The 25613-nt window shown below is 43.2% G+C and overlaps 2 protein-coding genes and 1 long non-coding RNA gene across 14 annotated transcripts; 1 reads left to right on the top strand and 2 right to left on the bottom strand.

Moving 5' to 3' along the window:
• Window positions 1–16103: 16103 nt before the first annotated feature.
• On the bottom strand, window positions 16104–18212 carry LOC122016669. Of its 2 annotated transcripts, XR_006121164.1 has the most exons (4): window positions 18071–18211; window positions 17698–17780; window positions 16461–17572; window positions 16104–16249 (listed from the first exon to the last, which is right to left on the bottom strand). It is a non-coding gene; the product is annotated as an uncharacterized LOC122016669 (long non-coding RNA). The 2 variants fall into 2 exon arrangements; XR_006121163.1 differs by having other exon boundaries at window positions 16461–17780; window positions 18071–18212.
• Window positions 18213–18426: 214 nt separating this feature from the next.
• LOC122016668 (actin-related protein 2/3 complex subunit 5A-like) lies at window positions 18427–22381 on the top strand. 11 transcript variants are annotated; one of them, XR_006121162.1, is made up of 8 exons: window positions 18468–18641; window positions 18735–18807; window positions 18903–19002; window positions 19110–19249; window positions 21613–21747; window positions 21825–21876; window positions 21958–22220; window positions 22302–22374. XR_006121162.1 is itself a non-coding variant. In XM_042574053.1 (4 exons), exons 1-3 carry the CDS (start codon window positions 18550–18552, stop codon window positions 18969–18971), a joined length of 234 nt encoding a protein of 77 aa, XP_042429987.1. In that variant the 5' UTR covers window positions 18427–18549; the 3' UTR covers window positions 18972–19002; window positions 19110–19358. The 11 variants fall into 11 exon arrangements, 1 of the variants encoding a protein (XP_042429987.1); XR_006121161.1 differs by having other exon boundaries at window positions 21825–21885; XR_006121159.1 differs by having other exon boundaries at window positions 21822–21876.
• A 724-nt stretch (window positions 22382–23105) lies between these two features.
• On the bottom strand, window positions 23106–25027 carry LOC122016404 (probable aspartyl protease At4g16563). The gene has a single exon (XM_042573686.1). The coding sequence runs from the start codon at window positions 24834–24836 to the stop codon at window positions 23334–23336; it is 1503 nt and encodes a 500-aa protein (XP_042429620.1). The 5' UTR covers window positions 24837–25027; the 3' UTR covers window positions 23106–23333.
• Window positions 25028–25613: the final 586 nt, after the last annotated feature.

Raw genomic sequence — 25613 nt, 5'->3', positions numbered from 1 at the left:
AAAATTAAAATTCCTTTTTAATTTAATTTGGCCGGCCCCCACTAGCTTGGGTTCAAGCTAGGGCCAGCCACCCAAATTTATACCTAGGCCGGCCCTAGCTTGGTTCCCAAGCTAGCTTGGTCGGCCCCCTATTAGTGGGTATAGAAGGTGAGTATAGGTGGGTATAGTAATCTATAAATAAGAGGCTACGATAGGGACCGAGAGGAGGAATTGGTTTTGGTCTCCCGATAAAATTAAGCATCCCGTGTTCGCCCCGAACACACAACTTAATTTTATCAATAATAATTCATTCCACTAGAGAACTATTATTGAACTACCGCACCAATCCCAAATTATATTTTTGGGCTCCTTCTTATTATGAGTGTGTTAGTCTCCCTGTGTTTAAGATATCAAATGTCCACTAATTAAGTGAGTTACTGACAACTCATTTAATTAATATCTAAGTCCAAAAGTAGTACCACTCAACCTTATTGTCATGTCAGACTAAGTCCACCTGCAGGGTTTAACATGACAATCCTTATGAGCTCCTCTTGGGGACATTATCAACCTAGTATCTCTAGGACACAGTTTCCTTCTATAATCAACAACACACACTATAAGTGATATCATTTCCCAACTTATCGGGCTTATTGATTCATCGAACTAAATCTTACCCATTGATAAATTAAAGAAATAAATATCAAATATATGTGCTTGTTATTATATTAGGATTAAGAGCACACACTTCCATAATAACTGAGGTCTTTGTTTCTTTATAAAGTCAGTATAAAAGAAACGACCTCAAATGGTCCTACTTAATACACTATAAGTGTACTAGTATAATTATATAGTTAAGATAAACTAATACCTAATTACACTACGACCTTCCAATGGTTTGTTCCTTTCCATTATGGTCGTGAGCTACTGTTTATAATTTATAAGGTACTGATAACATGATCCTCTGTGTGTGACACCACACACCATGTTATCTACAATATAAATTAATTGAACAACTACATTTATCATAAATGTAGACATTTGACCAATGTGATTCTTATTTCTAGATAAATGTTTATACCAAAAGCTAGGCTTTTAGTATACACTCTAACAATCTCCCACTTATACTAAAAGACTAAGCTGCCATATCTGCTGTCATACATCTGATTCCCATGCCTTTCAAAAAACTCTTGCCTTAAGGACCTTAGGTTATCATCTGATGCAATCTAGGCGGCAACAACTTCTCCTCGTTATACAATTTCTCGTATTGGGTAGTACTTGCGCTCTATTGTGTTTACTTGCCTTATAGACTCATGGTTTCTTCGAGTTTGTTACTGCACCATTATTATTACAATAGTAATAATCTTTGGACAAACTAGAAATCATATCTAAGTCTATCTTGAGGTAATTAAGTCATTCACTTTTATGGCTACCTCGGAGGCTTGCCACATACTCAACTTCTATGGTGGAGTCGAGGAAAACACCTATGCTTATCACTCTTCCATAGTTATGACTCTTCCTCCTAAAGTAAACACAAAACCCGAGTCGACTTATTATTGTCCCTATCCAGGTTGAAAGTCAAAATCATGTAACCCAGGGACCAAATTAAGCGCCTTGTAAGCTAGCATATAATCTCTAAGCGCCTCTAAGGTACTTTAATATATGCTTTGAGTCCAATGTCCTTGTCTAAGGTTACTTTGATATCGCTAACTATGCCCTTGACAAAACAGTTTACGATCTCGTGCATAGCATACATTAGGTTGTCTAACTGTCGAAGCATAAAGAACTGCCTACATGTCCTCAATCTCCTTTGATGTCATCGGAGACATCTCTTTAGATAAAGACACTCCATGCTTAAAAGGTAAGAAACCTTTCGAGGAGTTTTGCATGCTTAAAACGAGCAAGGATTTTCCGATGTATCAAGCTTGGGATAAGTAAAATATATTTTTTCTTTCGATCCCTTATTGCTTTGATCTCAAAAATATATACATTCTCCCAAGTCCTTTATATCGAATTATTTGGACAACCATACCCTTACTTCTGACAACATTTTGATATTGTTTCCAACTACCAAAAATGTTATCTACATATAGTACAAGAAATACTACCACGTTTCCATCACACTTTTTGTATACACAAGACTTATCCGGTTACTAAATAAATCCATAGGTCTGGATTATTTTGATAAACCGGATGTTCCAAGACCTTGAAACTTTGCTTCAGTCCATAGACTGATTGAGCTTACACACAAGATGCTCTTTGCCCTTTGCAATGAACTCTTCTGGTTACTTTATATGGATGCTTTCTTCAAGACTTCCATAAAGGAATGTTGTCTTGATATCCACTTGCCAAATAGATAAAAGAATCTGGATAGACTTAAGCATAGCTACTAGTGAAAAAGTTTCCTTTTTCATCCAGCCTTGCTTTGAAAGTTTCCACCTTCCTGTCTATCCATCTTTTCCTATTGTAGACATATTTTCACCCAATGGCTTTTATACCATCTGGTGGTTCTACAAGCTTCCAGATTTGATTAGAATACTTATATTCTAATTCTGTATTCATTACTCTTTGCCAAAATGTTGCATCTATATCTTGGAGTGCTTGGTCATATGTCCGGAGATCAGGTTCATGTCCTCCAGAGATCGAGTCCAAAAACTCTCCCAAAACATGAATCCTTTTAGGTTGCCTAACAACCCTCCCACTACGACAAGGCACTTTTTGCAATTGTGTATCATTTGTGATACGTGTTGCAGTTTCCTTGTGGTATCTTATCTTGTACAGTTGGTACTAGATTAGACATGTCTTTTATTATTTCCTTAAGAACAAATTTTCTTATGAGCACATGGTTTATTACATAGTCCTTTTCTAAAAATCGGTCATTGATGACCTTCTAATTTTTAAGACTATAAACCTACTTTCATTTCTCTAGGATAACCCACAAACAAGTGAATTCCTGTCCAACTTATCATTGTCTCTCTTCTGCATATGTGCTGGACTACCCGAATCCGAATATGCTTCGAAATAGGCTTACGCCTATTCAGCAATTCTATATGAGTAGAGAGTTCTGTCTTTGGAAGGTACTATATTCACTTCCGTTTCCAGAGTATATCCTAAAATGAATTTGGTAATTCATCATCAATCTCCTTATTTCTATAAGAGTCTTATACCTTCTTTTTACTACACCATTCTGTAGGGATGTACCAGGTGCAGTTAGTTTGGATTGAATCCCTACTTCTGATAAGTGACTCCTAAATTCTCCCAAGAGGTACTTGCCACTATGATCTTACCATAGTGACTTTTACTTTAACATTTTTCCGCATTAGCCTTGTACTCTTTGAACTAATCAAAGTACTTAGTCTTGCGGTACATTAAGTAAATTTATTTGTATCTTGAATGGTTGTCTATAAAATAGACGAAATATTCAATACTACCTCTTGTCTGGATAGTCATAGGATCACAAATTAGAATGAACCAATTTCAACATATCTTTGGCTTCATACCCCTTAGACTTAAAAGCTTCTTGGTTATTTTTCCTTTCAAGTAAGACTCGCAGGTTGGAAAGATCTCCACTACCAATGAACCCAAAAGTTCATCAGCTACCAATGAATCCTACTCAAGTTAATATAACCTAGCCTTAGATGCCAAAGATATATTGGTTTATTTTCGAAGGTTGCTTCCTCTTAAAGTTAGAAGATGTGTTATAATTTCCATTTATTACATCGTGGGAGTTATTGGATTATAAATTGTCAACCAACATACTAGAATAGATAACTTCTCTATTTTTCTTGATAACAGCTTTGTTATCAAAATAGACACAATATCTATTCTATAATAGTTTAGAAACTGAAATCAGGTTCTTTCTAAACTTAGTACGTAAAGACAATTTCTAATAATCCAAATTTTATTCCTATTAGAGAATAAACCTCTCCCACTACAACAGCTACAGTAGTGCCCGTGTGGACGGTGTTTTTTATTTTCATTTAGTTGTCGAGTTTCCTGGAACCCTGCAATGAATTACAGACATGATCAGTGGCTCCCATATCTACACACCAGGTACCGGTAGATAACTCCACTAAACATGTTTCAACTAATGAATAAAATACACCTATATTGTTCTTAGTTCTAAGAGGACAGTCTACCTTAATGTCCAAATCCAATTATAATTGGGACCACTAAGTCTATCCTAAAGTATATCAGCTAGGGATTGACCATCATCCTAAGAATCACAAAAATATTTGGTTAAGACCAACTCCTTAAAAATCCCCATGAATTTGGTATGCCACGTTAGTGTGGACATATACAAATTCAAAGAGGAAATTTTATCATTTAATTTTATTATCTCGTCAACCTTACTTTATGACGAATAAAATTAATAGTTGGTCTATCTTTAATCAAATATTTGGTCAAGACTCTAAATTTAAAATAATATTGATTCCTCTAACAATACTATTTAAATTTACCAACACCTCTAAACACCGTGCATTTTGCATGCCACGTTAGTGTGGACGTATACAAAATCAACATTTGTAAGAGGAGGGTTTTACCCATTAACTATCTTGTCAACGTAACTTTATGACAAATAAAATTATCTCAAACACCGTTAATTTTGTATGCCACGTTAGTGTGGACGTATACAAAATCAATCATTTGTAAGAGGGGTTTTAACCCTTTAATTTTATTATCTTGTCAACCTAGTTTTATGACAAATTAATAGTTGGTTTCATTTGGTCACACAAATAATAGCAGTGACTCCGATGGGGAGGATACTATTAGATGTGTCTAAGTGTATACCATTACTTGACACTAAGTCCATTAATAAGATTATGCCCCTTCTGTTGGGGAAGATCACACGCTCTTAATTAACTTCCTATAGTCATCCAAAAATGGAAGTCTGTTCTAGTGATCCACAAACAAGCTCATCCGTTATGGAGGAAGGCACTCAGAGCCAACGCGCAAGCTTGTTTGCATCACTTACAAACCAGTAATGGAGACCATGGGATTTACTTAAAAACCCCTCTCCCACTTAGTTATTTATTAATGAGGAATTTTAACTATGTTAGCCTACTAAACTTGTAAACTAACATGCACACACAGCACAATATAAAAGCAATAAATAGAAAATCTAATTTTCAACTATTATGGCTTTTATCTCTAGTTGTCCTCCTGTGTTGTCATCCCAAGCTGCTGCCATATTTAGCCACCGCCACCGGGTCTAGCTGTCGCCTCTATCTTGCTCCTTGTTCCGCTGCGCCTCTGGTCCTCAAAAGGTTCCACGCCTTGCAAGATTCGATCCGCGACATAAATAGAATTTTACATTTTTCGATCCTATATTCCTCAAAGGAATGTACATGTAAACTAGATCGAACATAAAATAAATTTACATCCATCGATCCTATATTCCATAAAAGGAATGTACATGTGACTAAATCAAAAAATAAAATCCTAATAAAACTAAATACAGCTCCTGCTGTATTTTATAATACAATCATGCACACACATATAAATGCCCTTGACATGTCCAAGGGTCCAATCACACACATAATAACTAAAAGCCATAATAGTTGGAGCCTACAACCAAAGAGTTAGCACATCCTACTATTATCCTACCTAAATTATGTATGACATGTGCATAATTATCCTAAATACCAAATACATAGAGGCAAAACCCTAGCTCTGATACCAATTGTTGGTTGCTACTCAGAAAGCCTAGAGGTTCCACTGTACAAAAATTTTGTACAAAGGTCTGAACCTTTTCCTAGCTACCATGTGCTCTTTTAAATTAAATTTTGGATCGCCTGCGGAACTTAACACGTTTGATCCAAAACTTAATCTATTTGTTCTTTTAGGTTTTGACTTGGATCTCCTGCGGAACTTAACACGTTCGACCCAAGTCACCTTAAGTTATTAATTCCATTAAATATTAATTTCCATAATCGGTTCCCAGTACTGACGTGGCGAGGCACATGACCTTCTTGGATATGGGAGCAACCACCACCGACTAGACAAAACCTTTTATGGAAAGCTAATATTTAATTTCCTAAAATAACTTTAGGTTAACCGAAAAGAACAATCAAATCACAAGGGAAAAGAAAAACAAAAGAACACTATATCGAAAACAAATTCGAAACACTAAAATCGTAAGCCTCTTGTATTTGGTATTATTTCCAAAAATAACTAGTATGATGCGGAAAAGAAAAATACTAGTTATACCTTTTAGAAAGACCTCTTGATCTTCTATCGTATTCCTCTTCTAACCTCGGACGTTGTGTGAGCAACGATCTTCCAAGATGAGAAACCACCAACCACCTTCTCCTCCTCCTAGCTAGGTTCAGCCAACAATAAGGAAGCTTCACCAAGGAAGAAGATCAAAACACCAACCAAGCTCCAAGAGATGCTAGCTTTCTCTCCTTCTTCTTCTTCTTCTCCAAGTAGTATCCGGCCACCACAAGAACTCCAAGAGGAATGAAGTATTCGGCCACCACAAGAGGAAGAGAGGGAGAGGATGATGGTCGGCCACAACACCAAGGAAAAGAGGGAGAGAAAATAATAGAGGTTGTATCTCATGAAGGCACCCCTACCCCTTCTTTTATATTCCTTGGCCTAGGCAAATTAGGAAATTTAATTACAATAAAATTTCCTTAATTTCCTTGACATGATTTAATTGAGAAAAATAAAATAAATTTCCCCAATTAAACTCTAATGGCCGGACACATCAAGAGAAATAAATTAGACAAGTTTTAATCAACAAATTAAAACTTCCTAATTTGTTTCCGGAAATTTTTAAAAATAAAATTTCTCTTCAAAAATCTCTTCATGGTTGATAAAAGGAAATTTCTATAATTTTAATTTTATCAACATGTGGATAATTTTAAAGAGAAAATAAAATATCTCACCAATCTACAAATAAGGAAAGAGATCTAATCTCTTTCTTTAATCTTTTGTAGATCTGTTATAAGAGAGATATTTTAATTTTAATTCTCTTTAATAAATTATTTCTTCCACATAATAAAAATTAAAATTAAAATTCCTTTTTAATTTAATTTGGCCGACCCCCACTAGCTTGGGTTCAAGCTAGGGCCGACCATATACCGGCCCTAGCTTGGTTCCCAAGCTAGCTTGGTCGACCCCTATTAGTGGGTATAGAAGGTGAGTATAGGTGGGTATAGTAATCTATAAATAAGAGGCTACGATAGGGACCGAGAGGAGGTGGTTTTGGTCTCCGATAAAATTAAGCATCCGTGTTCGCCCACACAACTTAATTTTATCAATAATAATTCATTCCACTAGAGAACTATTATTGAACTACGCACCAATCCCAAATTATATTTTGGGCTCCTTCTTATTATGAGTGTGTTAGTCTCCACATGTTTAAGATATCAAATGTCCACTAATTAAGTGAGTTCTGACAACTCATTTAATTAATATCTAAGTCAAAAGTAGTACCACTCAACCTTATTGTCATATCGGACTAAGTCCACTGCGGGGTTTAACATGACAATCCTTATGAGCTCCTCTTGGGGACATTATCAACCTAGTATCTCTAGGACACAGTTTCCTTCTATAATCAACAACACACACTATAAGTGATATCATTTCCCAACTTATCGGGCTTATTGATTCATCGAACTAAATCTTACCCATTGATAAATTAAAGAAATAAATATCAAATTATGTGCTTGTTATTATATTAGGATTAAGAGCACACACTTCCATAATAACTGAGGTCTTTGTTTCTTTATAAAGTCAGTATAAAAGAAACGACCTCAAATGGTCCTACTCAATACACTCTAAGTGTACTAGTATAATTATATAGTTAAGATAAACTAATACCTAATTACACTACGACCTTCCAATGGTTTGTTCCTTTCCATTATGGTCGTGAGCTACTGTTTATAATTTATAAGGTACTGATAACATGATCCTCTGTGTGTGACACCACACACCATGTTATCTACAATATAAATTAATTGAACAACTACATTTATCATAAATGTAGACATTTGACCAATGTGATTCTTATTTCTAGATAAATGTTTATACCAAAAGCTAGGCTTTTAGTATACACTCTAACAACTATGTCATCTTGTGCCTCTATGTAGATGACATACTTATCATTGGGAGTAATGATAAGATAATCAAATTCACAAAAGATATGTTGAACTCAAGATTTGACATGAAAGACATGGGCCTAGCTGATGTGATTCTGGGAATCAAAATTCTTAGAACGACAGAAGGACTTGTTCTTAGTCAGTCCCATTACGTGGACAAAATTCTTGAAAAATTCACCAAGGGTGATACTGCTTTGGCACGAACGCCGATAGATACGAGTCAACATCTATCGAAAAATCGAGGTGAAAGTATCTCGCAGATAGAGTACTCTCGAGTGATTGGAAGTCTGATGTACTTGATGAGTTGTACTCGACCAGACTTGGCCTACGCAGTAAGCAAACTGAGTAGATACACGAGTAATCCCGGTGTTGAGCACTGGAAAGGGATAACAAGAGTACTGAGGTACTTGAGGTATACTCGTGAATATGGACTGCACTATACGAGATATCCTGCTGTAATCGAAGGATACAGCGATGCAAGTTGGATATCCGATATAAAAGACTCTAAGTCTACGAGTGGGTATGTCTTCACTCTAGCAGGTGCAGCCATTTCCTGGAAATCTTCTAAGCAAACCGTAATAACTAGATCTACGATGGAATCTGAGTTTATAGCTCTTGACAAGTGTGGTGAAGAGGCTGAATGGCTACGGCAATCCATAGAAGATATTCCACGATGGGCGAAACCGGTGCCGGCGATTTGCATACATTGCGATAGTCAATCAGCAATCGGTCGGGCACAGAGTCATCTGTATAATGGTAAGTCTAGACATATACGTCGTAGACATAATACCATTAGACAACTACTCTCAACTGGAGTTATCACTGTTGACTATGTGAAGTCAAAGGATAACCTAGCGGATCCGCTAACCAAAGGGTTAAATCGAGAGTTAGTTGCAAGCTCATCACAGGAAATGGGCTTGATGCCGTTGTCAGCGATCAGTGCAGAGGACACCCAACCTATGCTGATTGGAGATCCCAAAAATTAGGTTCAAAGGGACAACTAATCTGCACTGACTAGACACACTGTGGGGGGTATCCCATTGAAACAGTGATTAGAGCAGGATAAGCTAATGAGCTTTTAATGATCAAAAAGAGTACATGGTAACTCTTGAGGGATCACCTATGTGAGAAAAAAGTGGGGCCGCTTCGAAGAGAATTGGAGACACAATTCTTAGAGCTTCTCACAGAACCAGGCGTGTTCATGGCCAAGAACGAACACACTCATGAGAACTGAGTTGTATCAGGGAGAGTCTTGGGTGAGATTTGTCACTGCTTACACAGACGGCAGTATAGTTCAAGGACATCATGTCTACTATCAGCCAGTAAGCAACCAGATCTTCACAAGGGAAGGTTCAAAGGGTAAAACCTACTTATCCTATACTTGACTCAACTGTTGAATGCTATCACATTCCCTATCTCCATTCATGTAGGGGATTGTTGATTAAGTGTGAATGGAGAAGAGGAGGAAGAGAAGAAGTTTCATTGTGAATGAGGACTTTAGTCCCACATTGGAAGTTTCAAGTGGTTTTTGTTGGTTTATATTGATTCACATACTTTGAGGATGTGAACAAGTGCATGGGGAGAGGCTCTCTCTCACGCGTGGGTGCGCAGGGGGGGTGCAAATCCAGGGCCCGGATTGCATTGAACCAAGTTGACTCATGCGCGAGCGCGACCTGCGCACACGAATGCCGAACCGGTCGGGGTAAAAATTTGCCCAAGCAGAACAACCAACATTTTGCCACGTTGAACTTTTTGTTGCTGTAAAACGGATACATTAATTCGAGATTAATGCAGAATAAAACAGGCCGAATAATAATGAGTGAAACGGTGGCCGTTTCGTTGTTCGGCTAATAATGACCATTAAGGTCATTAACACTGCCGTTGATCTGAGCTCCTATATACGGAGGCTGTGATCACAGACAGAAGAGAAGAGAGAGCAACAAAAGCAAAGGTCCTCCTCATCGTTCCCCTCTATCGTGCAACTCCTGCTCGGCAGAGCGCCCGTGATAGTAATCGGGTGTCACTCAGTTCGCCGTGACCACCAGTGCTTGGTGGAGTCCACAGTCAGATCGTTGTATCCTGGGAAACAGACCTCCCGAATAGGCCTCGAAGCACAGCCGGAGGTGGGGGCGAATCTGTTTCAAGGAAACTGCGAACTTGCAGGCCTCGATCAATCCACCTGACCCGCTGTTCGGCTGAGCTACTGTGCTGCCGACCCGAGCTGCCGACCCGCCGAGCTGAGCTGTCGACCCGCCGAGCTGGTCTGCCGACCCGCCGAGCTGGTCTGCCGACCCGCCGAGCTGGTCTGCCGACCCGCCGAGCTGGTCTGCCGACCCGAGCTGCTGACCTGACTTGCTGCTCGGACGATTTGCTCAAAACCAGCCCCTGCTGGCAGCCTGAGATTATCAGCTCAGGTCATCTCAATTGTAAGTTGAATTTAAATTCGGTGTAATTTTAAATTCAGCTAAATACCCTATATATCTCCGGCTACAGATTGTTTGGTGTCCAACATAGAAAAGACGGAAAAAAACTATAGCAACAACAAGAGCTCAAGTCCAAATAACACATATCTCCGTCAGTGCATTCACCCCTTGTTATATAGTGCTCCAGTAGCAGACGTGCATGTTTCTCAAGGCACGTGCACGTTTTCCCAACTATGCTATGAAAAGACATGTGAGAAAAGTGTACATCATTCCTTAATAGGACGTGCAAATCCCTGACATGACAGTAGAAGTCTTCGTCGTACGATTTGCTTGTCGATCATGTCTCTCTGTCAGCAACACTGACTCCTATAAAGATATGATGAGCTACGTGAGGGTTCCTACTATTTGGCTAAGCGGGGGAGCAACTCGGCTATTATTCCCCACCCGGTCGCTCAAGACCGTTCTTCTCCATGGTCGCTCACCTCAGAAAGTCGTTCCTCACCTAGCCGGATATGCGATCTGATCTGGTCTGGTCTAGCTAGCCTTCATCTAGTCACAGTTGTGAGCATCTGATGTCCTCTGTATAGTCGTTCAGGCCGGACGAGCAATCTGCTCCAATGAACCTCCGGGCCAATTGGACCTTTCAGGCTCGCTCGACCAGTTGCCATTCGCTCGGACGACTTCGGTGGGCCGACGATTTCTTGCCTTTGATCGCCTTGACTTTAATCTTAACATTGACTGCTGTTCCTGCCTTTGACTCGTACTCGATGAGCTCCCTTTACCACTGCATCAATATTCTTTGGAGTTACTTTTGGTTGGAAACTGAACTCGGAACTATATCATGTTGGAAGATCAAGAGATCCACTTGAAACTATAATAGGTTTTTTTAGTCCTTTCATAATGATACGGTGACGATATAAGGAAGAGGGGTAATTTCGCTATTTCATCATTAGGGTGTGGGGGCTTAAAGTGGAGGCACTGTTCATCCGAAAAGAGGGGCTGGTGGTCTTCCGCCGCCAACAGGAACCAGGCTTTCTCCCTCCCTCTTAGCCTCCCGTTCCTCACCGGCGTCGGCCGCCACCATCTCTTCTCCTCTACTCTACCTCCTTCTCGCTCTAGCGCCTACACTAGGAAAAGGGGGGGGGGGGGGGGGGGTTTGGTGTTTTGGCCTTCCGCCGCCGACACGAGGAGGCCTCCTTCGTGCCTTTTCAGCCTCCACCAAGCAGAGAGATGGGAAGCTGCTGCCTCCGCCTGGTCCGTCGCCACCGGACGGACCCGACGCCTCTCTCCCTCACTCTCACAGCCGCAGCGTCCAACGACCTTTGCCTCCGCCGAGTCCGGCAGCCACCGCCGTCGCGTATAGCGACCACCGTAGCCTCTCTCGGCGTCCAGCGCCGCCTCCTCTCCCGGCGTCTAGCGCCGCTTCCTCTCCCGGCGTCCAGCGTCGCCTCCTCTCTCGGCGTCCAGCGCCGCCTCCTCTTCCGGTGTCTAGCGTCGCCGCCTCTTCAGGTGTCCAGCTTCGCCGCCTCCGGCGGCTACTGTCGCTACCGCCTCCGGCGGCTACTGTCGCCACCGCCTTAGGCGGCTACTGTCTCCAGTGGCCACTGGCACTGCCTCCGGTGGGCGTCGCCCCTGGCGACAACCACCGTCACCCTCCGAGCAACTGTCGTCCGCATGCTCAGGTTTTTGACTATTTGTCTACTCTGGCCTACGAGCCAATAGAGTATTCAGCCTGCGCGCCGCTATTGCATTCCGGCCTTCGTGCCCTTATTCCGGCATGCGAGCTGGCGTTGTAGTTAGACCGCGCGTCGCCATATGGATCCATATCGCGTCTGACTTTAAGCCACAGGAGCCAGTTTCTCATCTGGCGGATGTCTATCTATTCTTCACGGCCGCGACGACCTGATCAGCGCCGCAACCGGCTCATCCATCCATCCGAGGGCGCCCCTCCGGGGCTAGGATACGTCATTGTACTCATCTCGTACTTATTTCATTGTGTCGTTATTATTCGATTGCTCATATATTTGTGGGGTCGCCTCGAGCACCGGGGTACCAAAGATCGGGGCAACCCGGTCGATGGCTACAGGTAGTGTTGACCGGAAGTCTTCCGACGACTTGGTCAACATAGAAGACAACTCACCGTCCGGGTCAAGGAGATACAGTCAACCTTCCAGACACGTCACACCGGCAGGTCCGTCTTCTCAGATTCTCGACAGGAACAAATTGGCGCTGTCTGTGGGAACGCACCTGGTCTGGAACGTGAAGACGGACGGCCCGGAAAGTTCCGCCATCCTCATGGCCTTGATGGGTTTCGACGAGTATATCATATCCTCCTCACTCCACGAGTATTCGGGAGTCAAAAAATTTAGTCAGATCCTCTGCTGGTCGGCAGGTCAGTTTTTCAGTTATATTCTTTTTCGGTTATAGAATTTATCATAGTTTCTCGAGCGAGGACTCCCGTGCCGATCGGCCGGGCGTATATTATCCGAGCCACCGGCTCGATGTTGAAGACCGTCGAGCGGCGACGTTAAACTCTAGAGTCAAACCGGCGACTATAAACCCCCCGGCCTGAAGACCGTCGAACGACGACGTTAAACTCTAGAGTCGAACCGGCGACTATAAGCCCCCCCCCCCCCCCCCGCCTGAAGACCGTCGAGCGGCGACGTTAAACTTTAGAGTCGAACCGGCGACTATAAACCCCCCGGCCTGAAGACCGTCGAGCGGCGGCGTTAAACTCCAGAGTCGAACCGACGACTATAAAAACCCTGGCTTGAAGACCGTCGAGCGGCGACGTTAAACCCCCGTCTTCACGGACTAGATCATCGGATATTCTTTCTCCCCCGTTCGGGGTTGTGCTTATCAAAGCATCTATCTCCCCCATTCGGGGTCGAGCTGCCTTCACGAGCATCTATCTCCCCCGTTCGGGGTCGAGCAGTCTTCACAAGCATTTATCTCCCCCGTTCGGGGTCAAGCAGTATCCACGGGTCGCGGAGCATATCGGAGCATCTTATCTCCCCCGCTCAGGGTCGAACTATTGTCGATGGTCACGAACAAGAGTCCCCAATGGTTGCGGACCAGGATATCTCATAGGCTCTGCGCCCGTTCGGCTCACGACTTTCGCTTCCATGCGCCTCCGACTGACGGGCTACACTTTAGTGCAGTTCACGCGCGATGCGCCCATTAGACATCGGCGACTTAGCTTTACTCGATTGTCGGACCAGCATTTTATGATTGCCCGTTGACTATTCTTGGTGCTGCTCGGTCAGCACTCTCATAGCCGCCCGACTGGTATCGCTCGACTGTCCGTTCGGCCACACGCTTGAACTAGGTCGCACGATCGACGCTCTTTAGGACACCCAGTCACATTTTATAGTCATCTAGCCGACATTTTGTGAGGCTCGATTTCCATTCTTCTGAGTGCTTGGTCGGCATCTTCGCGGTCGTGCGCTCGACATCGTTCGCTCGACGCCTATCTACCCGAGCGACATTCCGATCGTCCGGCCAGCATCTTCGCGGTCGCACGCTCGGCATCGCTCATCCGCTCGATCTACTCAGCATCTCACGTGTCGCTCGGTCTACTATCATTCTACTCGTCGCTCACTTGCCGATTGGCCGCCCGCCCAGCATTTGTTCGGTTATTGACGTGGTACTACTTCTTGTAGTTCGCTCAACATCGTTACCGTCTCTCATGAGATACTCTCTCGATTACTTGGGTTCACATTTTTTCGATTGTCGGATCAGCATATTCTCGATCGCATGTCCGGCTCGATCGCCCGTCTTTCTACCCAAGTGGCATTATTCCTGTTGATCGGATCGTACCATTTCTCGTGGCTCGCTTGATATTACTTGAGTCGCTTGCTCGGCCTCGAAACATCTACTCGTTCGACGTGATAAGACGAGCCCAGTGATCTGATTTCGCGTTCGGTAACGATTTTGTTTTGGGTTTGGTCTAGTCAGTCGGACTTGCGCCTCCTTCGACTAGACTTGAAGGGAAGACTTGTGATACGGTGATGATATAAGGAAGAGGGGTAATTTCATTATTTCATCATTAGGGTGTGGGGGCTTAAAGTCGAGGCACTGTTCATTCGAACGAGGGGGGGGGGGGAGCTCGTGGTGTTGCGGCCGCCGCCAACAGGAACCAGGCTTTCTCCCTCCCTCTCAGCCTCCTGTTCCTCGCCGGCGCCGGCCGCCACCATCTCTTCTCCTCTACTCTACCTCCTTCTTGCTCCAGCGCCTTCACTAGGAAAAAGGGGTTTTTTTGGTGTTTTGGCCTTCCGTCGCCAACACGAGGAGGCCTCCTTCGTGCCTTTTCCGCCGCCACCGAACAGAGAGACGGGAAGCTGCTGCCTCCGCCTGGTCCGTCGCCACCGGACAGACTCGACGCCTCTCTCCCTCACGCTCACAGCCGCAGCGTCCAGCGGCCTTTGCCGCCGCCGAGTCCGGCAGCCATCGCCGTCGCGTATAGCGACCACCGCAGTCTCTTCCGGCGTCCAGTGCCGCCTCCTCTTTCGGTGTCCAGCACCACCTCCTCTCCCGGCGTCCAGTGCCGCCTCCTCTCCCGGCATCCAGCGCCGCTTCCTCTCCCGACGTCCAGCGCTACCTCCTCTCCTCGCGTCCAGTGCCGCCTCCTCTTCCGGTGTCCAGCGCCACCGCCTCTTCAGGCGTCCAGCGCCACCGCCTCTTCAGGCGTCCAGCTTCGCCGCCTCCAGCGATTACTGTCGCCACCGCCTTAGGCGGCTACTGTCTCCAGCGACCACCGGCACTGCCTCCGGTGGGCGTCGTCCCCCGGCGACAACCATCGTCACCCTCCGAACAGCCGTTGTCCGCATGCTCAGGTTTTTTACTATTTGTCTACTCTGGCCTGCGAGCCGATAGAGTATTCAGCATGCGCGCCGCTATTGCAGTCCGGCCTTCATGCCCCTATTCCGGCATGCGTGCTGGCGTTGTAGTTAGACCGTGCGTCGCCATGCGGATCCATATCGCGTCCGGCTTTAAGCCACAGGAGCCAGTTGCTCATCTGGCAGACGTCTATCTGTTCTTCACGGTCGCGACGACCTGATCAGCGCCGCAACCGGCTCATCCATCCATCCGAGGGCACCCCCGGGGCCAGGGTACATGATTGTACTCGTCTCGTACTTATTTCATTGTGCCGTTATTATTTAATTGCTCATATATTTGTGGGGTCGCCTCGAGCACCGGGGTACCAGAGACCGGGGCAACCCGGTCGATGGCTGCAGGTAGTGTTGACCGGAGGTCTTCCGACGACTTGATCAACATAGAAGACAACTCACCGTCCGGGTCAAGGAGATGCGGTCAACCTTCCAGATATATCACACCGACAAGTCCGTTTTCTCATATTCCCGACATAAACACATAATATATGTTTTCAATGGTTGGCTACTTCATTAAAGAAGTCAGTCTAGATTAGAGTATTTAAAGGGACGAACCCTAACCATTTGTAATCTAAGTGATTAAGTCCTCAAGTTTTCTTTAGTGTCTCTATTTTGTCTGTCTTCATTTCTAAGTCAATTTACTTCTTGTTTGTCTTCCTCCACATCTTTTATTTTAAGATCTTGGGCCATCAAAATATTTTATATATTTTTATGATTCTAATTTTTACATTTCTGACACCCTTGCCATTGCACCAAAATGCCGCTGCTTGAGTCAGGATCTTGTGATTCCTTAAGAAACTGTCGCAGTCTTCTACTCCCTCCTCCTTTTCACATTTAAGCCATGCAAAAGCTACCGCCCAAATAACAAGACAAAATATTAGATGATCCTCAATGCACAGCAAGAAATGAAGAATGTAGACAACTTAAGTGCGTACTAAGAGGTTAAGGTTTCACTGTATGTGCACATTTGAGACTGATTCGATGCATTCTTGCAAAGATGAAATTTCATGACTTTTAAAAGTTGCAAGAAATCTATTTTCTACTTTGTTAAGAAGCATTACCTGGATAGATTTCAGCCCTTTCCTCTGAGAACTTTAGAGCTCCTCGCAACTTCTTCCATCTCATGCACATATGTTGTCGGCCGAATTCAAAGAGCTTATACTTGTTCTTGGGGATTGGTAGATGATAACCATCCTAGACAACTCTGATGATCTTAGCTGCCCGGAACTGTGAGTCCTTTGATGGCATCTAGCTCTATAAACTTGGCCATTTTGACAGCAACATCCATGTTCCACACTAAAGCCCACCTGATAATCAATGCCTAAAAATTTCATCAATTGAATTGGAACTACAGCCGAAGGGAAATGTTTAGGTAGACTAACAGAAATAACTGACGACGACTAATGGAATATATATGAATCCAAACAACAGTCACTCAAGGAAGTCTTACTGAGAAACATTTGTAAAAAAGAAGCCTAACAAATAGGATTCGTGATACCAATAAGAACCTTTCTGATTAGGATCTAGTTGAGCATAGTAATCAGTTAAAGGGGCCATAAGCATGTTGGATATTCCATTTGTAATAAATGAATAGCAAAATTTATTTCATTGGCTTACAAAAATAATATAATTGTAGATGAGGGAATCCAACCAAAATCATAAATGACGGACACAGAGGCGGATTTACATAGTGACTTGGGGGGGCCATGGCCCCCCCACCCCAGTCCATGTGTAAATCCTGGATCAGTCCTGCTTTTAGCTCTCTTCTCATGAGCAAAATTTGAAGACACTCAAGCAGAGATCTCTTTTCAAAATTGTCGTCCGGAGAAACCAAAAGTTGGTGGATCATGGTGAAGGTTTATCCCAACACTGAAGCATATTGCGTAGCCAGTGGCGTTGAGGTCGCTAACAACGAGAAAGATAAAAGTAGGGTGCTGTCAGTGTGGAGGAGGTCTCTACTCTTCAGTTGCAGACTTGACAGACTCCATATCTACTAGACTGGAGTGTTCCAAAGAATAAGATACAATGAACATTCAACAAAGGATAAACTAAGCCAAAGAAAAACATTGACAAACTCCAGATCTGCTATTACAAAATTCAGGGAATGGAAATAGTGTATATATTGATAATAGGATGCCAAATAGAGGCATTTTGCGATCAACAAATAGACCCCCTGAAAAACATCGAGTTATGTTGGTCAACAGTGAAGAATTTACTGGGCTCTATAGGTGAAGTTGAGCAGGTGAAAGCTATATATATTTTTGTTTGATGGCAAATAGAGTTGTAGATAAGGAGTACCTGCATGTGAAGAATGTCACGAATGTGAGAGGAAAGCAATTCGAATACTCAGACGCTTCAGCTTGATGTAGTAATTAGAGTACCTAACCAATTAATAAACCCATATTATGAATAGCAATAATGAAATGCAAAGTAATAGATGCTGAATAGATGTGAATGATCAAAAGGATGGCAAATTGAATTCTACCCTAACGTTATCATATAACTGGTCTTTAGACCATACAAGTTCGCATGTAGCTCCGATGTGAAACAAGGGCCGACAGCTTATTTCAATGTCACAATATTACTTCGAGATATTGATATCAAACTACCAATAGAAAACTTAGGTCACGAGTTTTTCTAAATATATAATGAATTCTAAATTCTCCCGCACCATCGACAATGAATGTAGCGGCACAAGTTTTGGCCCCCCCAATGTTCAAATCCTGGATCCGCCCCTGGACGGACATTGTTTCTCTTTAACTAGATGTAGTAGTTAACTTCATGAAGCTTCACAAACCTGCTAAAAATTTTCAAAAGCAAGTTCGATGTTAAACTAAATAAAAATTTATTTATATTCATGTAATAATTATAAAATTAATTAAATAAAATGAACGGGTGAACTATGTTTTAATAAAAATTAAGAATTATTCATTAATAATATTCATAAATAATTCCCACAAATAAGCCTTCCAGACTTTTATCAAGCTTATAAAAAAATAAAAATACTTTCAAAATAAATAAACAATCTTTTAATATAAAATTCATCAATAATCAATTAAATTTAAAAGTGTAAAATGACCCCAAAACGATCGCGGACTCAGTTCCAAAATCAAGGGGCGCGTAGCTGCGGCGGAGACGGCAGCGGAAGCCATGGCTGAGGGCTTTGTCGAGGAGGACAACCTCGGGGCCATCATCACCAGATTCGAGCAGAAATCCCTCAAGATCGAGAGCTTGCTCAAGCAGTGAGTTCCGATCGCAACCCTAAGCCTCGATCCACGGTAGATCCACCAAGTTCCGACTTCCCGCTTAAGCCCTAATACTTCCTTTTTGGGCAGATCGAAGCCGGTGGAAGCGTTGAAGACGGCATTGGAAGGTTCGACCGTGAAGACCAGAGACGAGAGGTGCAAGGTTGGTCGGGATCCAATCCTTTTCTTCCATCGGTTAGGTTGATCTGCGTAGATGGAAATTTTATGTTGCTTTGGTTGGTTTTCTTTTGGCTGTAGTCAGCGAATTGGATAGTGATGCATCGATCAATAATGGCCATTAAGGATGTGGACGCGATGCTCTCATAGTTGGATCCCGATTATTATGACATACTCATAAGTAAGATGCGTTTATCGACATTTTTTTTCCAGTCGTACATTGCTCTTGTTACTTCAGTAGTTGACAAATCTCATAAATTTGATGCTTACTATTTCCACATTTCTTAGGACACCCACCTTATATTACATTGTCAGATACTTGATTCAGTGATCAAATACAATTGGATGGGAAAAAAGCATTGTTCACTCAGTATATCTCCAAAATGTTGTCCAGAATATAAGAATTAGCTAATAGTAAAAGTTTGCTGGTAAGATAAGTGAGAATGTTGTTAATATAATTATGCAATACAATGCTTCTTTTGTCTATCCCTGCTTCAATTGGATTGAGATAATTACAATTGAAATTTTGTCAGCTCAGCAGTTTGAAGTTGCTTTGTTAGGTTTATTTTTATGTAATTTCCTGTTGTTTATGGATTTATGATTATGTGATTATGTTGGGATTGCATAGTTAGGCAATGTTGATTTGGGATATTAACATCAATGTGACAGCTCTTTCTTAAGTCCATATGCATTTTCTGTCACGGTATTTTTACATTTTTCTCAATAAGCAATAACTAAATAGGTATTAACCACATGGTCAATTATCTCAAAATACAAGCATCCAATCTTAATAATTCATAATATAATAATGTGAATTTATAAAACTCTTCATAGGCTCAACGGATAACATAAACTTAACACATACTCAAATGCAGAAAATAAGAAAAACAATAAATAATATCTTGACAAATGTCTCAGTTCAGCTCTCTTATGTGTCCATTCCAAGTTGTAGTGGCAGTCACTCTCATTGGTCGTGCTTTAGAAAAGCAGACAAGTACAATGCAAAGAAGAACATGGCTGTCTCATATTTTTTGACTCTGATTTGTTACCAAGAGTCTTCAATTCTCTGATGCAAGTTATTTCTAATTCATTGCCTTCCATGATCCTCAAAAAGATCAGAGGGTGTTGATCATTGGGTTTCCCCTGCATTACTCTTTCTCAAGCATAGGCTATGACTACACTCAGTAGCTTATAAGTCTTGCATCCAACACCTCTCATTTAATGCTTCAAGTGCAGAAAAACCAACTCCCTACAACACTTGGGGCATAGTCTCAAAGCTGACTCTCCCCATGCCACAAATAAGTATGATTTAGTATCTTCAGTGGTTGGTGTTAGTGCATTACTTCCCTAGGTGTACAATCCCTCTCTTTGAATTTTCAATAAGTTATCATGAAATTAATCTAAATCATCATACGCTAGTTTAGCCCTAAATGCAAAATTTATGGGTTAATCATGAAGATCTATAGACATAGTTGAGTGAGCAAAAACTAGCTTGAGTTTAAGCAATTTTGGAGGGTTGTGATAATTTGGCCAGAGCGAACCTAAGTCGACACATGATCAGACATTCAATAAGGATTGTCAATGTGATTAAAAAAAAAAAAAGGGACACCATTGTGCCTCCATATGTTGCAAATGAGGGATAAATCTTAGTCTATGAGTGGACTTCAAATCTTGATGAAGACATCAAACCTTAATTGAGGGGATTTTGAGATACTTTATTAGTTACTCGTAGAAAGTCGTCTAATTAGAGAATTTATAGGCATATAAGTGAACTATTAGTTCTATCACTTGCATGGGTTTAACATAATATCCTACTATTGTTTGCAATTTCACTTGATCCAAATCTGAATTGGTCTATTAGTCTTTCTCAAGAAGTCAAACAATAACTTGGATTCTATGAAATCAGTTGGAATCGAACAGAAATGGAATTAACATTTAGTGATCTATCCTTTGATTACTTGCTTGGGTACTAGCAGCGAACTGCATGTGCAACGTAGCAGACAAGTCCACCAAGAGGCAGATGCAGACCATTAGTTGAGGTGTATACGTGAAGGTGGTAGATATAATGGTAGTTGTGCAACTACAACGAGCTATCCATGAAGGTGACCTTGGCAATACTTTGACACTAGCACTGCTGGTGGAGGTTGACACCCTATGAAAATGATTGGGTTGATGGTGGATGCAATAACGCTTCACATTGGCAAAGTAGGATCTATATGATGGCATTTTTTTGAGATGAATCATTTGCATGAAAAGTATAAAATAATATTTTTTTATGCTTCTACTAACCAATCTTAAATATAATACAATAATATATAACTCCTAATAATCTGATGAAGCTTATCTATAATTATGCATACGCCTTTGTGTACTTAAATATTTACAACTTGGTTCCTAATTATTTACATAGAGGTCGCCTATAGTTGCTCTAAAGTTGGTTCAAAATATTATAAAACCTCAATTCGTTACAAATATATTCAATTCTAGAACCTCACAAAACTTTAGTCAATAAATGCACTACTGTGCCATAACCAAAACTGATTAAAAGTCACAGTTTTACGTTGCCATAACCAAGGTTTGTTGTCAAATTTTTGTCGACTTGTCTGCTACATTGCACATGCAGTTGGCTGCTAGTGCCCAATCAAGTAACCAAGGGATAGATCACTATATGTTAATTGATTTTGCAAAAAGATTGGATGTATCATTCCATTTCTGTTTGATTCCAACTGATTTCTAATAGCAAGCCCTTATGTTTTTTTTTGTTGTTTGTTGACATGGATGATGAACTTAGGTACTTGTATAGAGGATTAGCTACTGGAGATAGACCTACGTGCTTCCAGTGGCTAAAGATTCACGAGAAATTGACGGAGAAAGCTAGACTAGGATGCATACTTCTTCGCTCATTAGCCGACACTGTTAATACTGCGTAAGCTTCATTAATGCTGCAACCTGTATATGCAATTAACAACATCAATAGGTTTGTGCTTTATATGATTGCAGCAGTATGTTAAGCTTCTTTTTGTGACATCACCGCCTTTGCGTACTCAACTTCCCGGTGAGAATTGTAGGCAATTGTTGCAAAGATTTCAGATAGAGCAAACTTGGTCCCGAAGGTTCACTTGAATCTTTTTTCCAGACACCTGTTTCTATCTTCATAAAGTAGTTTGACAGTGCTTGTGCTTAATTTTGGCTGGGACCAAATTGTATTTGCCATGGCCTTATATGCCAGCTCATTACTAGAGCATACTCAGCGCTCATTACTGAGCGTACTCACAGCTGGACACCTACAGCGCCTATTGAAGCATGTCAACCTCTCCTTGTTGCGACGAAGAGCAAAGCAGCGACCGATGGTTCATAAAAAATCTACAGTGGTCCTGTATTCTCGTATGAATTTTGTAGGTATGTACAAGTATATTAAAGTATTATTTTAAGTAATCCAACGAAAAAAACAAAAACATGTGTTATAATTTGACCTTGCAGAGAATGTCAATCGTTTTGGAAGGTTGGCAGCGTGGCTCTGTCAGATGCCCCGCAAAAGGAGAGCAGATCTCTTGGTCCGCAAATTGCGGACCAGGGGATGGTCCACTACATGTGGACCTTTGATTTGAATGAACCCCACTTATTTAAAGATGGGGTCCATTCAAATCAAAGGTCCAGATCAGTGGACCATCCCCTGGTCCGCAAATTGCGGACCAGGAGATCCCTGCCCCCGCAAAAGTGATCGTCTATAATCGGTGGAGTACAATTTGAGTAAAACTTGGAATGGTATTCTTTTTTCTGAATTATGCACTCCATGTTCTTTTGATTTATCATAAAAAAGTGTCTCGCTAGCTTATTATCAAATTTACACTTTAGAAATTTATATCATCATTGGGACAGTATCTTTTTTTTTGGGTAATATTCCACTTGAATCCACATAATTCCGTTCCATTAGTATACTTTTTTTTCCCTTCATCGAAATGTAGCTTTGTCTTGGAGACGCATTTTTCTAGGTTCTCCTTTTAACATTATTATTTTTCTGTAGATATTTATATTTTCATTTCTGATAGGTTTTATGTATTTGAAATTTGTTTTATGTCATTCAATTGTCACGGTCACCACAATTGAAACACCTCTGACTCCTTGTATTTGTTAGTAAAACTCTGTGGACGGCGAAGCATTGCATTAAGTGATAAGCCTAGTTGGACCGTGGAAAGCGACAAACTATTTCATTACCAGGAATCCAATTATACCTTCAATTGTTTGCAGGGCTTTAGTTATGAAGGAGGTGATGAATATATTTAGTGATTAAAGCATTTGCCACGAATATTGTGATTTAGGAGATAGATGGGCATCGACATTTTTATTATTTACATACATTTACAGCGTTAAATATCCCGAACTTTCTAGGCCATATTTAGGACTTGTGAGACAAAAAAGACTTGTCTTCACCCATGCCCCGCACGTGCGCCACACCTCCTCGCCTCGCTGTAATTGCTCACCAGTCAAATCCCACACGTGCGGACGCGTCGTTCAGGCACGTGTCATCTCCTCCCACAGCGTTGCACAGCGGCGTCGCGCGAACCCCACTCGCTTCTTCTCCAGATCGTACACCACCTCGAAACCCTGCTGCTGGAAGTTGCCCAGCGTCCCCGCCGGCCCCCCATACTCCTCCTCCGCGGCCGCCTCTGCGCCGCTCATCACCATCAGGCATCCCACCCGATGTCTGCCGCTCTCGAACCCCATGAAGTAGTTTCGCCGCGGCAGCGCCACGCTCGCGTTCCCCGCGAAGTGGAGCGCTAGCCCCGGGACGCTCCGCTGGTCTGCCTTCCGATCCTCGAAGAAGTAGCATGGCCGCAACCCGGTGCGCTCCTCCGTGTCTGCGGTTCGCTGGAATCCCGCTCGGCTCATCTGCTGGTCGAATTCGTACGCCAAACTCGTGTAGGTCTCCGCCGGAAGCATTGTGAAGGTGGTGCCCGAATCGACCACCATCCCGCCGTTTCCTTTCCGGTCGACGCCCCTCAATTCGGGAGGCGCCCGAATCCGGTTCGGCCCGACCGACAGAGACTCGAGGCCGACGGAGTAGAAGTAGGGGTGTTTGGGGTTGTGGAGGAGCGGGGTGTAGACGAAGGGTGGATATTTGTCCGGTGCGGATGGCTTCGGCTCGGTTCGGCCAAGGATGAGCGGGCTAGGCCGGAGAAGGCGGTCTTGCTTGAAGGAGTGTGAGACGAGGCAGTAGGAGAAGCGGGCGGCGAGGGAGGGCGAAAGAGCCGCTAGCTGGGCAGGCAGAGAAAGCGGGCCGCGGCCGAAGCCCGCTACGCCGACGGGCTCCGCCAGCGCGGAGTGCGCACACGCAAAGGTGAAGTTCTGCAAGCGGAGCGCCGCGGCGGAGGGAGCGGCGGAGCCGTGGAGGGCGAGGGGACCGCAGCGGAGGCGGGCGACGAGGCTCCCGTCGCCGTAGGCGTAGTAGAAGCGGGGGCACGGGGCGGAGCAGGAGTCCGTCTCGATGTCGTCCAGAGTACATGCGGCGATGGCGCAGAGATCAGACGCCGGGAGCCCCGAGTGGACGGCGGAGCAGGCGGCGGATCCGCAGGCGACCTGGCGGGACGCCGGTGGCGGGGGCAGCGGGGGGTGGAGCGGAGGGTACGACGGCTTGCCCTCGCAGAGCATGCACTCAAAGGGGGAGCAGGGAAACCAGACAATATCGCTTCCCGTGTCCATGTACAGTGCGACGGTGGTGGGGGCGGATGGCGCGCCGACGGACACACTGAGCGTGTAGTCGCTGCCTGGGGACAAAGGGAGGGACACCTGTTGCCGGCGGCGCTCCGGGGGGTGTCGGTGGTTATGGCGGCGTACTGCGGAGTGGAGAGACAACTCCTTGAGGTGCTGGAGGATGGTAAAGTTCGCATTTTGAGAACGAGAGAGAGAATGTGAGAGGGGGAAGACGAGGGAATTTAACCGAGCGGCATGGACATGGAAGAACTGGCCCCAGAACAGGAGGACCTGCAGAAACAGGGGAGCTATCGACCTCGCCATCGTGAAGGATGTGATTCTGCAAATGAAAAGACGAAATTTTGTTGGAAGAGCAAGTAGAACGGAAGAGGGAGAGAGTCTTAAGAAGGGGTTTGGAAGAGGATGATGGGCGAAGCGTTGAGTGGGGCAAACTGCAAAGCCGGAAAATTTCCACGCTTCATTAACTTGTATGATAATGTCCGGAAATTTAGTAGACACATCGTTGGATGAGGTAGTGAAAATATTGATCGAATCGTGATATTTTGGAAGGGAGTATATTCAGCTGACTTCTATGTTGATCGTCAGAAGTTCTCTGATCAATGTTACCTGCAGTTAGCGATTGGATTATCTCAATCTCTGATATTTTGATGCTCGAGATATGCCCAATGAATATGTAAGAAACAGATTAATAGTTAAATGATGAATGAATGTAGAGTGGGTACGATAACGTACCCTGATACAGGGGAGTGTTCGCTGGTGGATCGATGAGCTAGTCAAGACGTTGCTCGAGTTGTCATAACTCGGAAGAGTAAATGACTCTGAGCAGGTTGAAGAGCTGGATCTGACGATACCTAGTCGAGCGCAACATAGATCCAGAAGATGACATGCAGGTCGGGACTAGGGATGGCAACGGGGCGGGGGCGGGTTTGTCATTCCCATCCCCGCCCCGTTCTCATTTTTTCGAGTTCGGGGATTCCCCGAACCTGAACCCACGGGTTCGGGGATTCCCCATCCCTGTCCCATTTCTAAATTTAATTTTTATTATTATTATTATTATTATTTAATAATAATTATTAATGA

This window comes from Zingiber officinale, chromosome 8B (genome assembly GCF_018446385.1).
Source record: "Zingiber officinale cultivar Zhangliang chromosome 8B, Zo_v1.1, whole genome shotgun sequence".
Classification (NCBI taxonomy): domain Eukaryota; kingdom Viridiplantae; phylum Streptophyta; class Magnoliopsida; order Zingiberales; family Zingiberaceae; genus Zingiber; species Zingiber officinale.
Note: the sequence above shows the minus strand (reverse complement) of the source record. Positions and strands in the feature narration are given on the sequence as shown.